The sequence below is a fragment of the Tiliqua scincoides genome, chromosome 3, assembly GCF_035046505.1.
Source record: "Tiliqua scincoides isolate rTilSci1 chromosome 3, rTilSci1.hap2, whole genome shotgun sequence".
Lineage (NCBI taxonomy): Eukaryota > Metazoa > Chordata > Lepidosauria > Squamata > Scincidae > Tiliqua > Tiliqua scincoides.
The window spans coordinates 24,981,662-24,995,844 of record NC_089823.1 but is presented as its reverse complement, the minus strand read 5'-3'; the positions used below and the strand labels follow the sequence as shown (position 1 = coordinate 24,995,844).

Here is a 14,183-nt window from a genome sequence, read left to right as displayed (position 1 = left end):
ATTTTTCAATGGGGTTTTTACAAGTATTATTCCATGAAAAAAATCTCACAGAGAATCCATTTCTTCAGAAGTTTCCTTTCATAGTGCAGTCATCCTCCTGGCTGCCAACTTCTCGCACCTTTCTAAGCTCTCACAGCAGCTGCACTAATCAAAGTTCTTGTTTAGCCACCTGACTCCTCCACACTCCACTCTTTCACAGATATAAACCAGTAGCCTCGGTCTCCCATCCAAGCAACTGATCCTGCTTAGCTTTTCAGGCAAGGCCATAGCTCAACCTGCAAACCACACCTTCTCCCCTCTTGTTACCTCCCTCTTCAAATACAGATAATGTTACGGTGCAGGTATAGTTTCCACAGCAAGCAGCTGTCCAGATGCACTCTCCACCTGTCTCTCAAGGACAGAGTGTAGGCACTCCCGGGAACAAAGACGACACACGGCAGAAGTCCTCCACCAAACGTCTCTTTACTATGTACAATATATACAGCAACAGCAATATTCTGCCTTTCCTCATTGCCTCCCTCCATTCTAGGGTACTTACTGCTGCTACTGCACTTTCAGATTGGTGATAAAAGTAGATGAGATGGTTAACTAGAACAACCTCTTATGATCTCGTATAATCACCCTCAGTGCTTTTTTTGTAAAAAAAAAAAAAAAAAAAGGTGCAGGAACTCACGACTTGTTAATCTTTTATTTATTTTTAAATTTATTTAAAATAATATATATATATATATATATATATATATATATATATATATATATATATATATATATATATATAAAATATTTTTTTTATTTAAAATAAAATAAATCTTTCATTCATTCATTCATTCATCTCATTTCTCTCTCTTTAAATCCCCATTCCCCAACTACTTAAGAACTAGAAAATGAGGGGAGATCTTCAAGAGAGAAGAACAAAAAGAGACGGACCACCTCTGGAGCACACACCAAGGATTATATCACGGCTTGTTGCATGTATTTGCAAATATGTAACAACCAAAAAAATTAATTAAAACTTTTAAAACATTTAATAAATATTGGTTAAAACAATTGATGATGGCAAAATATAAAAAATGATTACATTACATCACTCTACAGATTTGTTTGAACCCAAATCAATTGGCACACAGGGGAGAGGGGGCACAAAAGATGGGTTAATTAATTGATTAATAAACAAGTTATGGATCAAAAATCATGTGGTCACATACCCTCTATTGGCTCAAGACATTGAAACATGATTGGTGCAAAAAAAAAAAAGAAATATGTGATCAGATAACAATGAATGCGCAATATAAGCACACAAGGGGGGGAGCAGAAGAATAAACACAAAAGATGAATTGTAAAATAGATAAATTATATAATACCGGAATATAATCTATTTTACAACTCATCTGGAACCAATAGAGGGTGTGTGACCACATGATTTTTGATTCATAACTTCATAGCTTAATCAATTCATTAACCCATCTTTTGTGGTTCCCCCTTTCCCCTGTGTACTATGTCCCCATTCCCCATTATAATAATAGCGATTATTAAATATAGTCTAAAAAAACCAAAAATTAATAGACAACAATGATCTGACCTACTGCACAGAGGAATACATATTTCCTGTTGTTATAATGCAGCAAGGACACTTAAGCTTCCCCATTTATAGTTAAAAACCTGAATCTCCTGTTGATGACATTACAAAGCTACTAAATTATTAGTAATAATTTTTGCTTAATTAATTTAGATCAGCCAAGCCTTATATTAATAACTATAAAAATGAATGAATTACTTGCTTCTGAGTAGACCTGCATAGGCTTGGGCTGCAATCCCATCCACATTTTCCTGGGAGTAAGCCCCACTGAACACAAGGGGACTTACTTCTCAGTAGACATGCCTAGGCTGTCTCAGGTGCAGGGGCTGCACCAGCCAGCTTCCTTCCCCCCCTCCTCTTGCCAAGCCAGTACCTGGGTGCTGCAACCCGTCTCCCTGGCTTGCTGTCCCTCGTCGGCGTCGTCCTCCTTGTCCTCCTCAGCACATGTCCCCACGCCCTCACCGGCTTGGTAGCTGAGCGTGGGGAAGCAGAGCGCGGGGAGAGGAAAGGCGGGCTGGGCTCAGGGGAGAGCTGAGTGCGGTGAGGCAGGGGCAGTGCTTTTTTTTGTAAAAAAAAAAATAAAAGGTGCAGGAACCCACTTACAAGAACAAGTTTAAGATTAACAAGTGTAATCTTTTATTTATTTACCTCCCCACCTAAAAAAAGAAGAAGAAAAAAAAAAATTATTCCTTACCGGGATTTAAACCCCCAACCTCTGGCTCCACAGACCAGCACTTTAGTAACTGAGCCATTGGAAGTCTTAGGCTCAAAGTATTTGGAACTAATACTTGAGGCGCTGATGGCCACCAGCTGGGCTCAGGACCTTATATATTAGTTCTGAACACTATAACTCTAGGCTTTCCTATAGCCCAATGGAGAGAGTGCTGGGCTGTGGAGCACAAGGTTGGAGGTTCAAATCCCTCCTTAGCCAGCAGTGCTGGGTGGCACAGGGAGGGAAAAAAGGTGGGGGCCAGGAGGAGGGGGGAAAAGGTGGGGACCAGGAGGAGAGGGGGAAAAAAAGGTGCCGGAACAGTGCGTTCCATTACAAAAAAAGCCCTGATCACCCTAATCTCAACAAAAAAAAAATGTGGACAAAATGTTTTCTTCCACTCTTTCATTCCTGCCCACATTCCTCACCCTTTTTTACTCCCAACAAAAGAATTGGTTAAACATTTGTAGCAGTAGTTCTATAGAGAGGCTTTATGCCTTGGGTCATTCTTCAACACCTCTAGTTGGGTGCCAGAATATTTGCAACTGTCCCAAGATCACCCACTGAGCTTTATGGCTGAATAGAGATTTGAATCTAGGACTCCCAGCCCAAGTGTAGTGTCCACACACTACATCACACTGGCTCACTATTATTAAGTTGGACCAACTCAAGAAACTCGTGTTATTAAAGTGACATTGAAAACAATGAGGCTTTAGGCATTCGACAATTCCACTGAGTTCAATGTTAAGTTCCCTTAGATTATGCCCAACAGAGAGCAAGTACAATAGATCAGGTTGCTGTGAAGAAAGAACATCCAAAGTAACAGTACATTGCTATTATTTAGGCAATACTCTATACAACAATCCACTCACACACATTAATTTTCACAAAGATTTGGCATCGAGGCCCAGAAAGCAAATAATATATTAATGTGAATTTAACTTTGCAACAAATTGAAAATGAGATCAAAAGGCTCAAAGGTTTCATTAACCAGGGCCTAATCTGAAGCTGCCTTTACTGGAATCATAAAACAGCACACATTCTTGACTCACTACACAGGCCTATGCTGGCCTCTGTAGGTGGGATGGGCATATGCGCTATCAAAAATGTGCCATTAGGCATGTTGTGGCAGTGCAAAGAGGCATAGTGCCTGCGCAAAAGCCTGTGCTGGCCTGCTGGTGCCAGTCAAAGGCTTGAGCCCACCAAAGAGGACAATGTTTTTGCAGGCCAGTGAAGGGGTGGGGGGAAGGTAGAATGGAGGTGAAGAGAGGGTGTAATAGGGCAGAGGGAGGGTGGGAGTGGGTGAATCCGCCCCAGGAGGAGGTGGGAACTGTGGCAGAGGCCTCCACCATATCCTATCCCCCTTCCCAGGCCTGATTTCCCAACATGGGGCTGCCTGGATTTGCGCCAGCTCTTTTGCTGATGCAAGGCCAAGTAGCCCCATTGTGGGTGCTGGCACTTGCCTGGGACAAAGGAATGAATGTTCCCTTACTCCGAGGTGCCTGCTGGCAGCCTCCTTTCCCACAAAGGATGTAGTGGAGGCCATTTTGGCACTGCTACTCCCTCTGCAGGGCTGAGGGCTGGACTGGGCTGTCAGTCAACCAGGGAATTTCATTTCAAATGTAGTCTGCCAATATATTGTGCAGGGGAATGTGAATGATAGATCTGTCAAACTTTCTAGATAATTGAAACAAACATCTATGGCTTCTGTCATGTCAAGTTATACTATGACATCTACATCACCTACAAATGATTACTGCTTCACATGTGGCTTCTTTTTCTGTGCGTAGTACTTTTGGAAAATAGTCTTCCCGTGTCACATTTCAGAACGCAAGTTTTCCACCTACACAGAGATTGTCTCCATTTGGAGTTGATAATGCCTGAAACTGTTTCATCAAAACAAAGGTTCATTGTTGCTTTTGTAGAATTCATCTGTTTCAATTCCAAAAGGTGAAATGGAAAGAGGGAAGATCTGGGTCAGAGAGTGTGGAGATAAAAACCTGAAATTCTTGGTCCTTATCTCAACTTGAGATATCCTCTGGGTCCTAGGCGCTGGAGAAAACATCTGGGGCAAGACTAGTAGCATACTAATTATGAATAGGAGATACATAATTGCAGAAGGTTTGGATGGTGATTGAAACACTGTGGAGGTGAGAGAATTTCCAAGTAGGTTTGAAAATCATAAAGCAGGCATATGCCCAGCACCCAGAGGACCAAAACGGTTGCAGCTGCATCCACTGCTCACTGGCTCCTTGGGGGAAGGAAGCAGGCACCACAATGGGCCTACTCAAGTTTTTGCCGGATATTTAGCTAGCACAGAGTGAGAGGCCAGACAAGGTGTTCTGGATCTGGTGGAGCAGAGCTCCGCCGTACCCACTCCCTCCCTTGGAACACATCCCCCTGCTCTCACTCACCTCTCCACCAGCTGGAACTTGTCCTTTGCTCTGGGCAGCATGCAATGGGCCTCTGGCTGAGAGCGGGCTGATCTGACACCAGCATTGACCTGGCAGTGAGTCTTGCTGGTGTGCCTTAAGGCATGTTTGTGACACTCAGGGTTTTTTTTCTAATGGAAGGGGGGGGACGGAGTTCCGGCACCTTTTTGCAGGGGCCCCTCCCCTTTGGAGGCATTCCAGGAGGGGGGAGCAAAATAGAGGCATTCACTGGGTGGGTGCTGGGGGGTGCAGGGTGGGTGGGTGCCTGGCCCCTGCCTGACTGCACAATGACCCCCTCCTGCCCCCATCTCCAAGGGTGGCATTCGCTGGGTGGGTGGGGCTCAATGGGGCTTGCTCCTGAGAAAGTGCCATAGCCTTGCAGCCTGAGTAGACAGGCAGAGGAAGGCTCTGAGGCTGCAGTCCTCTTTCCTGGGAGGAAGCCCCACTGCTTCTAGTGGGACTGACTTCTGAGTAGACAGCCACAGGAGGGGCTCTGAGGCTGCAGTCCTGTCCACACTTTCCTGGGAGGAAGCCCCACTGCCTCTAATGGGACTGACTTCTGAGTAGACAGGCACAGGATTGGGCCCTGAGGCTGCCATCCTATCCACAGTAAGCCCCATTCACTAAAGTGGACTTCTGAGCAGACATGCATAGGATTGGGCTCTTAGGCTACAATCCTAGGCACTTTCCTGGGAGTAAGCTCCATTGACTAGAATGAGACTTACTTCAGAGTAGACATACCTAGGATTGGGCTCTTAATCCTGGCAGAGATATATATCTGCACCCGTTTTCACATGCTAAGGGCAGGTGAAAAGGGATTCTATGTGTGTACAATGTGCTGTCCAGCCTTGCCAGAGATCCTCCTCTTCCCCCACAAGCATGCCCTCCGCCAGCCAGCGTTTGCAGCTCCTCTCCAGCAATGCACAGCAGCTGCTCAGGGCAGCAGAGAACATACAATTGCATGCCAAGCACCTTCCCAAAGACACAGAGTATTCTGATACCTGAATTAAACCATATTTAATAGCTTGTTTGCAAACGTAGCTGTTTCTATGTGCACCTAAGGACCCCTCTCGTGTAAGAATTTTTGTTCTTACTCCCACAGTTACTTAGAGTAATTTTATTACATGGAACTCATGTAAGCCATTTTTCGGAATCCATTCACTGCTTCCTCTCCTCGAAGTAGTGCCACACTACATACTACATGCTACAAGTGCACCTGTACAGTATTTTTCCGCATGTGTAGAAAAAATAGCTAGGGGGAAGGGAATGTGGAGATTGACAGCCCAATCCTATGCATGTCTACTCAGAAGTAAGTTCATCTTTAGGGCGGAAGCACATAAAAAATATTTTATTTCTCCAATAAAAAATGGTTTAAAAATAAATAAATAAAAGATTAACAAGTTGTGAGTTCCTGCACCTTTTTATTTACAAAAAAAGCACTGGTGACACTCATTGCTGGCGCTGGGTCCTTAGGATCCAGCCCTGAATCAGCATGTTGTCATGACCTGCAACGTGTTATCCAACACTAAGAGACTGTGTTGATATCAGTGTTAATTTCTGCTAATTGTCCTAATGGACGTCTCTGACCAGTACCATAGTACAAAAACAGCAGCATATGAGCCCACACTTTTCTTTGAGGATCCTCTTTCTTTTCCATGTCCTGTTTTGGGTGGCGGTTGAGGACCTGGAGCGCTGTCTGGAGGCAGTGAGGATCTGGATGGGGGCTAACAAGCTGAAATTAAATCCGGATAAGACAGAGGCTCTCCTGGTTAGGAAATCCTCGATACAGGTGCTGGACTATCGGCTTGCCCTGAATGGGGTTGCACTCCCTCTGAAGGAGCAGGTCCGCAGCTTGGGGGTCCACCTGGACTCGCAGCTGCTCCTGGATTCCCAGGTGGCGGCTGTGGCAAGGGGGGCCTTCGCTCAGCTTCGGCTGGTGCGCCAGCTGCGGCCGTACTTGGATCGTGCAGACCTGGCCACGGTGATCCATGCCTCGGTGACATCGAGATTAGATTACTGTAACGCACTCTATGTGGGGCTGCCCTTGAAGACGGTTCGGAAACTGCAACTAGTGCAGAATGCGGCGGCCCGTGTGGTTACTGGAGGTAGGCGGTTCGACTCTGTCAGTCCGCTTCTCCAGCGGCTGCACTGGCTGCCCATTCGTTTCCGGGCCCAATTCAAGGTGCTGGTATTGACCTTTAAAGCCCTATACTGCTCTGGACCAGGGTATCTTAGAGATCGCCTGCTCCCGTACAATCCGGCTCGCCCTCTCAGGTCATCAGAGAAGGCCTTCTTACAAGTGCCGCCGCCTAGGGAGGTACGTGGGGCGGCTGCAAGAAATAGGGCCTTCTCAGTAGTGGCACCAACGCTATGGAACTCCCTTCCCCTTGACTTAAGAATGGCTCCCTCTCTTGAGACCTTTCGGCAAGGCCTGAAGACCCTTCTGTTTAAACAGGCCTTCTGAGTTCTTGGCCTTTTAACATCTTTTTAACATCTTTTAATATTTTTTTTTACAGGCCTGATTCTTTTATGACTTGCTGCTGCTCTATGCTCTTTTTTACCTATTTTTTTTTTACTCTGACTGCTGTTTTTAGTATGTGTTAATATGTTTTTATTTGTTTTTTAAATTGTTTTTTAATATGTTGTAAGCCGCCTTGAGTCCCTTCGGGGAGAAAGGCGGGGTAGAAATAAAGTTATTATTATTATTATTATTGGAGCTACAGGTGCTGAAGAAGCTACTATGTGGAAGTATCATGGGTCCTACCCACCCTCCAAATTTATATTGTCCTTAAGCCAGCTTAACTGTCATGACTTCCCTCAAGATATTGAGGCAATCCTTTCTTGGTGCTGGTGTTGCAGATGATCTATTTCACACCCCTTTTAGTTTTCCCTGGGAAGGGGAAATTAAACCATTTAAAGTCCCTTAATACATGGTGCCAGTGGCATAGGTAGAGGGGGTGCATAGGTATAGGTAGAGGGGGTGCAACTATGCCTCCATTTTGCACTCACTGCCCGGAATGGCTCCAAAGGGGAGGGGAAGGGACAGCTTTCATGCTGCGGCAAAACTCCCTGTAAAATTTAGTGCTTTGCACCCCCTCTAGCTATGCCACTGACTAGTACACTGTCCCAGATACTCAGCAACAGTGCAGTAAAGCAGAGCAGAGGCACAACAAAACCTGCAGTCTCAGGACTGGACCTACCCTAAATTTGACAATCAGAGCTTTCAAGTCATACTTGGAGAATTTCACACTTTGCAGGGATCTGTATACAGAATGCTAATGTAGCAGCATTTGTTCTATGTATGCCAATTAGCCTGCTTAATTACATATTATGTAAATGAAGATGCCTGGGTTTGTAGGGCTGGTGGAATGTGAGCACCCTAGACGAAAAGAAGTGAGGGGTGGCCAGTGCCTATCTGCAAATCAGCTCTTTGGCTTGGAAGCCTTTTCTTCCCATCAAAGGTGTAGGGGGTGGTTGTGGGTACTCAAATACACGGGAGAAAGCAAGGCACTCTGCACATGCCCAAGGTCACCCTCTCCATTATCACCACATCAGATGACCCAGGCCTGAATTGTTGCTATTGAAAGCACTATCTGCAGTCAGGTTCATCCTGGGCAACGAGGCGAAGTGTGTGTCTGGGTTTCGGAGGGGGAGGTAAGAGGGTGTGAAGTCAGGCTGCAACCCCAGTCACACTTTCCTGGGAGTAAGCCCCACTGAAGGCGCCAGGACTGACTTCTGAGTAGGCAGGCATAGGATTGTGCCCTGGGGAGGGGCTGGTGAGGGGGGAGGGGTATAGGCTTCTGAGCCTATGGAGGAGACTTGGGGAGGTTGCAGGCAGCTCCAGGGTGTGCTCGGCCCCGGATGCCCTGGAGACGCCGGCGCGTGCGCACGGACGGAGCAGCAGCAGGTCTTTCCCTCTCAGCCGCCGCCTCGCTTTGGGCGCCCCCATCGCGCAGCCCACCTTGCTGGCCGCGCGGCTCACGTGCTCGCAGGCTGGGCTGCTGCTGCCAGGCGCGCCCTGCATCCCGCCGCCGCCTCCCCCCAGATGCGCCAGGCAGCGCCGCATGCCATGCCGCGCTGAAGGGGGTGCTGCTCTCCGCACCTGCGCTCCCCGCCTGCAGAGCCCCGGCGCGGGGGCTGGAGCTGGAGCTGCTCCCCGTCGCTCGTGCCTGCGCTGCGCTGCGCTGCGAACAATGAGCGTGCCGGCAGCGGCAGCAGCCAGCCTTGCTGCATAGAAGGGAAGCGGCGATCTTCCTCCTCCTCCTCTTCTTCCAGAGGAGAAGCCAAGGTGACCAGAGGGCTCGTCCCGGCTGTCGTGCTCGTGCCTGTGTCTGTCTGTCCGTCCATGTCCACCCCATGCGCCTGCTGCTGGGAGCTGCTGCGTCTCCCGCCACCACCCCCTGCATGACATTCTTCCCCCTCTGTCTACCTGCCCCTGCCCCCCCATTGATGCTCACTCAGTGCCAAAGAGGTTCTGCTGCAGCATCCGTTTCCCCTCCCCCTCCCTCCACCTATTTAGCTGCGATAGGACGTGGCCCCCGCTCGGGGGTTTAGAGCCTCATCCTGTGCATGTCTACTCAGAAGAAGGTCGCATTATAATCAAAGGGGCTTACTCCCAGGTAAACGTGGCTAGGATTGCAGCCTGAGAGCAATCCTATGCATGCCTACTCAGAAGTAAGTCCCATTTTAGTCAATGGGGCTTACTTCTAGGTAAATGTGGATAGGATTGCAGCCTGAGAGCCCAATCCTATGCATGCCTACACAGAAGTAAGTCGCATTATAGTCAGTGGGGCTTACTCCCAGGTAAATGTGGCTAGGATTGCAGCCTCAGGCCCATGCCTATGCATGCCTACTCAGAAGTAAGTCCCATTATAGTCAACAGGGCTTACTCCCAGGTCAATATGGACAGAATTGTAACCTGAGAGCCCAATCCTATGCATGCCTACTTAGAAGTAAGTCCCATTATGGTCCATGGGGTTTACTCCCAGGTAAGCGTGGATAGGATTGCAGCCTTATTCTCTTAATTGAGGTAAAAAAAAAATACAGAACAAACCTCCAATAGGCTCTGTTTTGAGGCTTGGGGTGTCATGAATTTGAAATGGTGACTGAGGAGGATTTTGTGTTGGGCGCAGCCTGCCTCTTTCAGTATCTCAACTTAGGTAGAGATGTATCTACTTTCAGCATCTTTCCGGCAGGTCCTGATGTGGTGTGGCCCTGCATTGGTGAGGACAGCAGGACCCTCCTGCAGCTTTCCTCTGGTGTTTGTGTGAAGGAGAGAAAGTGTTTCTCATGACTATTTGATGTGTCCTCCCATCGTCTTGTACAGTCATGTTTATGTAACATGTGGCTGCCTGTTTGTTGAGACATCTTAAGGTTAATTGCATGCTCAGTGCTGCTATAATCTGCAAATTGCAATAAAAATTGTCTTTTCATTGAAGAAGACGGGTTTAAATATGAACGAAGACCTGAAGGTTAATGTAACGTGGCTGCCTCAGGATCACTTAGAAGCCAGCCCGACTGAGAATGTATCGGCTGCTGTCACCTCTCTGATTCCTGTCAATGACCCAAAGCCTGGCTTTATAGTAAACCCTTGGGATATTGTCTTGTGTACTTCGGGAACCCTTATCTCCTGTGAAAATGCTGTTGTGGTCCTTATTATCTTCCATAATCCCAGCCTTCGTGCCCCCATGTTCCTCCTGATAGGCAGCCTGGCCTTGGCAGACCTCTTAGCGGGAATTGGATTGATCTTCAATTTTATTTTTGCCTACCTTGTCCAGTCGGAATCTACTAAGCTGGTAACAGTCGGACTGATTGTTGCTTCTTTCTCTGCCTCTGTCGGCAGTTTGCTGGCTATCACTGTCGATCGTTACCTCTCCCTCTATTACGCCTTGACTTACAATTCCGAGAGGACTGTCACTTTCACCTATATCATGCTCATTTTGCTCTGGGGAGCCTCTATCTGTATTGGACTGCTGCCTGTCATGGGCTGGAACTGCCTCAAGGACGAATCCACCTGCAGTGTTATCAGACCGCTCACTAAAAATAACGCTGCTGTCCTCTCTGTCTCTTTCTTGCTTATGTTTGCTCTCATGCTACAGCTATACATTCAGATCTGTAAAATCGTGATGCGCCATGCCCATCAGATTGCCTTGCAACACCATTTCCTGGCCACTTCCCACTATGTGACAACCCGAAAAGGAGTGTCAACTTTAGCGATTATCCTGGGAACCTTTGCTGCTTGCTGGATGCCTTTTACACTGTATTCTTTAATAGCTGATTACACCTATCCTTCTATATACACCTATGCTACCCTCCTTCCGGCCACATACAACTCCATCATCAACCCTGTAATATATGCTTTTCGAAATCAAGAAATACAGAAGGCACTTTGGCTCATCTGCTGTGGCTGCATTCCTTCTAACCTCTCTGCAAGAGCGAGATCACCCAGTGATGTTTGATTGAGAGATAGCAGGACATGTATCTATTTTCTAGCGTATTATATGGCTTCGCAACTTTCATTAAATTGTACATAATAGATTCATGCTCAAGCCACAGGGGGTATTGATCTTTTCAGAAAGAAAAATCCCAGTGACCAAAGTAAACTTTAGGGTGTTCACATGTTATAGTCTGCCCAAGTACAGAATGTCTGTACCCAGGTACATAGTTCCAAGAGAGTGGCTGAATCTGGGTTCACGATGACAAACCAGCTATCTGTGTACACTGTATAAAGTTTCCAACTTTGTTGAATGAAATGTGTGAATAATTGTTCCCAGGTACAGACTAAAAGTATTGTATTGAATACACAGATGGGCCCAGTTACAGTTTAATGTGTGGATAGCCATTGCATTGTATAGTTTCAGGAACATTTCTGGAAGCAAAAAATCATATTCTTGTCAACTTTGAGTGTTGCTCAGGTTCTATTCTTGTTATTTAACAAGGCCAGCCTCCTTTGATCCAGCAGTTTCTTGCAGGCTTCACTGTTAATTTGTACAAAGGGGGTGTCTTCTGAATTGAAAGGGATGCATGTGCAAACCTGCTTTCTCCATTTGAGTGAATGGAGAGCCGACTGGTACAGGAACTCTGTGTGTGTACCGAAGTGCACATGGAGCTCCAAATCAGGGCAAAGTCTGCAACCCACAACCAACTTAGTGGAGTAGTTCCATTGACTTTAATAGGACTACTTTATAGTCAGTGGGCTGCCTGTCTCACAGGACCTCTTCTGATGTTTTTAAGAGGTATTTATCTTATGACCCACATTTTTGGACACATGCAAATAAAGTTTAAGAAGAGTTAGTCACAGACCATGAAGCCTTATGTGCAGCTAGTAGCCTGAGACATCCATTTGGATGTATGTTCCCTTTGGGACTACAAAGTGGAAAGGAGTGTGGCTGGGACCTGTATGGGATTCTTTGCTTTCTGATGTGCATCCCAGTGTGGATGTATATCTATATCTAAACTTTGTGCATGGTTCCTGTTTTAGCAAAGGTAGCCTGGAAACTTGCTTTCCAGACTGTAAACTTCTCAAAGGAAGCCTGGGAATGCATCTTTTGTATCCCATGCAAGGGATGCACAGAAATTTGCTTAAAAGGTAACCTCACAAGCAGCCCCTCTCTATGGCTTCCCATCACTTCTCTGATCAAGCAAAAAAAAATTTTTTTCTAAATTGTGTACATAATTGAGACCAATTATGCTGCATGTTTTTTTTTTTTTTGGTCACAAAAGTATCCTTCTCAATCTTAGCAGGCAGAGGGCCCAATCCTATCCAATGTTCTGGTGCCAGTGCATCCTTGCCAATGGGGGGGGTGCACTGCATCCTGTGATGGGGAGGCAGTCTCAGAGGCCTCCTTAAAGTATGGGAACATTTGTTCCCTTACCTTGGGGCTGCAGTGTGGCTACACCAGAGCTGGAAAATTGCATAGGATTGGGCCCAGAATGAACAAACATAAACCATACCTCAGTTCATTTTAACATGAGCCAAACTGTCAAAGCAACAGGAATCTTTAATAGCCCTGTTAGTATTGCCTAATTTGGGGTTTATGATGAGACATTCTGAGCAACTAATTTGCAATAATTGAGAGCGCTATGACGCAGTAATAAAGCTCAGTATATGCCATTTTTCAACGGGATTAAGTTTCCCAGACAGTCTTGCAATTTGCCACTTGCCCACATGCTTTGGGGGAGTAACAGTTTCACTAGTTGTGTACATTGGCATGCTGTGACACTTGATGACACAAGGGGAGACATGCAGGCTGGTGAAAAAGAATTATGTTGGGGGCTGTTAATTCTTTTTTAAATAGTCATCTTCCAGGCTGCGAGAACAATTTAATAAAATGATGACATGACAGTCTCTTTATTCTACTCTGACCTCAGATTCTGAAGTTTAACAGTTTCTAGTTTGAGCACATTAGATGGAAATGCCATATAGCAAAATGCATATGAATCATGTTTTCTACTTTTCTAGCAAAGACAACAAATCACCCCCATTTTCAGAGCACAGTACTGTAGGCATGTCATTCTGATCCATCCCAGAGTATTAATTCCAGCGTGAAAGAGGAAGGTTCTTCTCATGAATAATTAAATCTGTGTTTGTGCAAGACAACATTTTCTGAAGAGTGTTATGATGCAGGGCTATGTTTCAATGTGTGATTTGTGTTTGGACAAAGGTAAAAATCTTAATGGAATTTTTTTTTAAAAAAATCTTCTCTAATGTGTAAAATTTAAGGGGCGTTTTTGTGCTAACTCATTATTAGTTTTGATGAAATGTAAGCACTTATACTGCTGTGTCTGAGCCACGGAGGGGAGATCCCTGGGGTCTGCATCAGTCAGCAGGATACCCAGCTCCAAGGCTTCTCCCATTTGCCAAGCAGACAGAAAGCATGAACCTGGAGACCACAGCTAGAAAAAAAAATCTGAGGATTTCTGGGAAATCTAACAGGATTGCCCCTTTTCTGTTTTGAGACTCTGTGCCTTTAATGGTTGCAAAGCCCGCAGCACTGTAGCAAGGTGTCCCTGTCACTATATCTTCATGTCAGACAAAGCAACACCTATTGAATTTCTGCCCGTTATGCAGCCATTATAAGCACCAAAACTTTGCCAGTAGAAAGATGACAACTCTTTGGTGCAATAAAGGAGAGGATCTGGCTGAAGGCCCAGGAATTATTGGGGAGGGGGAGCAAGGGGTTGAAGAGCTGCTTGAGGGGAGGGCAAGGTAAGCCTGGAAGCTTATGAACTTGGACCTGGGATGTCCAGGAATGTGATTGCTATGCATTATCATGAGTTTACATATCTTCTGAATGTTTAGAAATTGAGTAGATTGTTTCATTAGTATTGTTCTGTATAAATCAGTTCCAATTTTTAAAATGTAAAAACAGAAATATTGAAAATTATATTTAAAAAAACAAAACCAGTATAGTATATAGATGGAAGAAGTTACCATATTGCTGGCATTCAATCTTACTAAATGAAG

At 45.7% G+C, this 14,183-nt stretch overlaps 1 protein-coding gene across 1 annotated transcript; it reads left to right on the top strand.

Moving 5' to 3' along the window:
- The first annotated feature begins 10,170 nt into the window (after positions 1–10,170).
- Positions 10,171–11,175, top strand: GPR12 (G protein-coupled receptor 12). Its single transcript, XM_066621859.1, has one exon. It carries the CDS (start codon positions 10,171–10,173, stop codon positions 11,173–11,175), a length of 1,005 nt encoding a protein of 334 aa, XP_066477956.1.
- The last annotated feature ends 3,008 nt before the right edge of the window (positions 11,176–14,183 follow it).

Excerpts from the sequence above, each read along its gene's own strand:
- GPR12 (XM_066621859.1), top strand. The coding sequence starts at position 10,171 with ATGAACGAAGACCTGAAGGTTAATGTAACGTGGCTGCCTCAGGATCAC.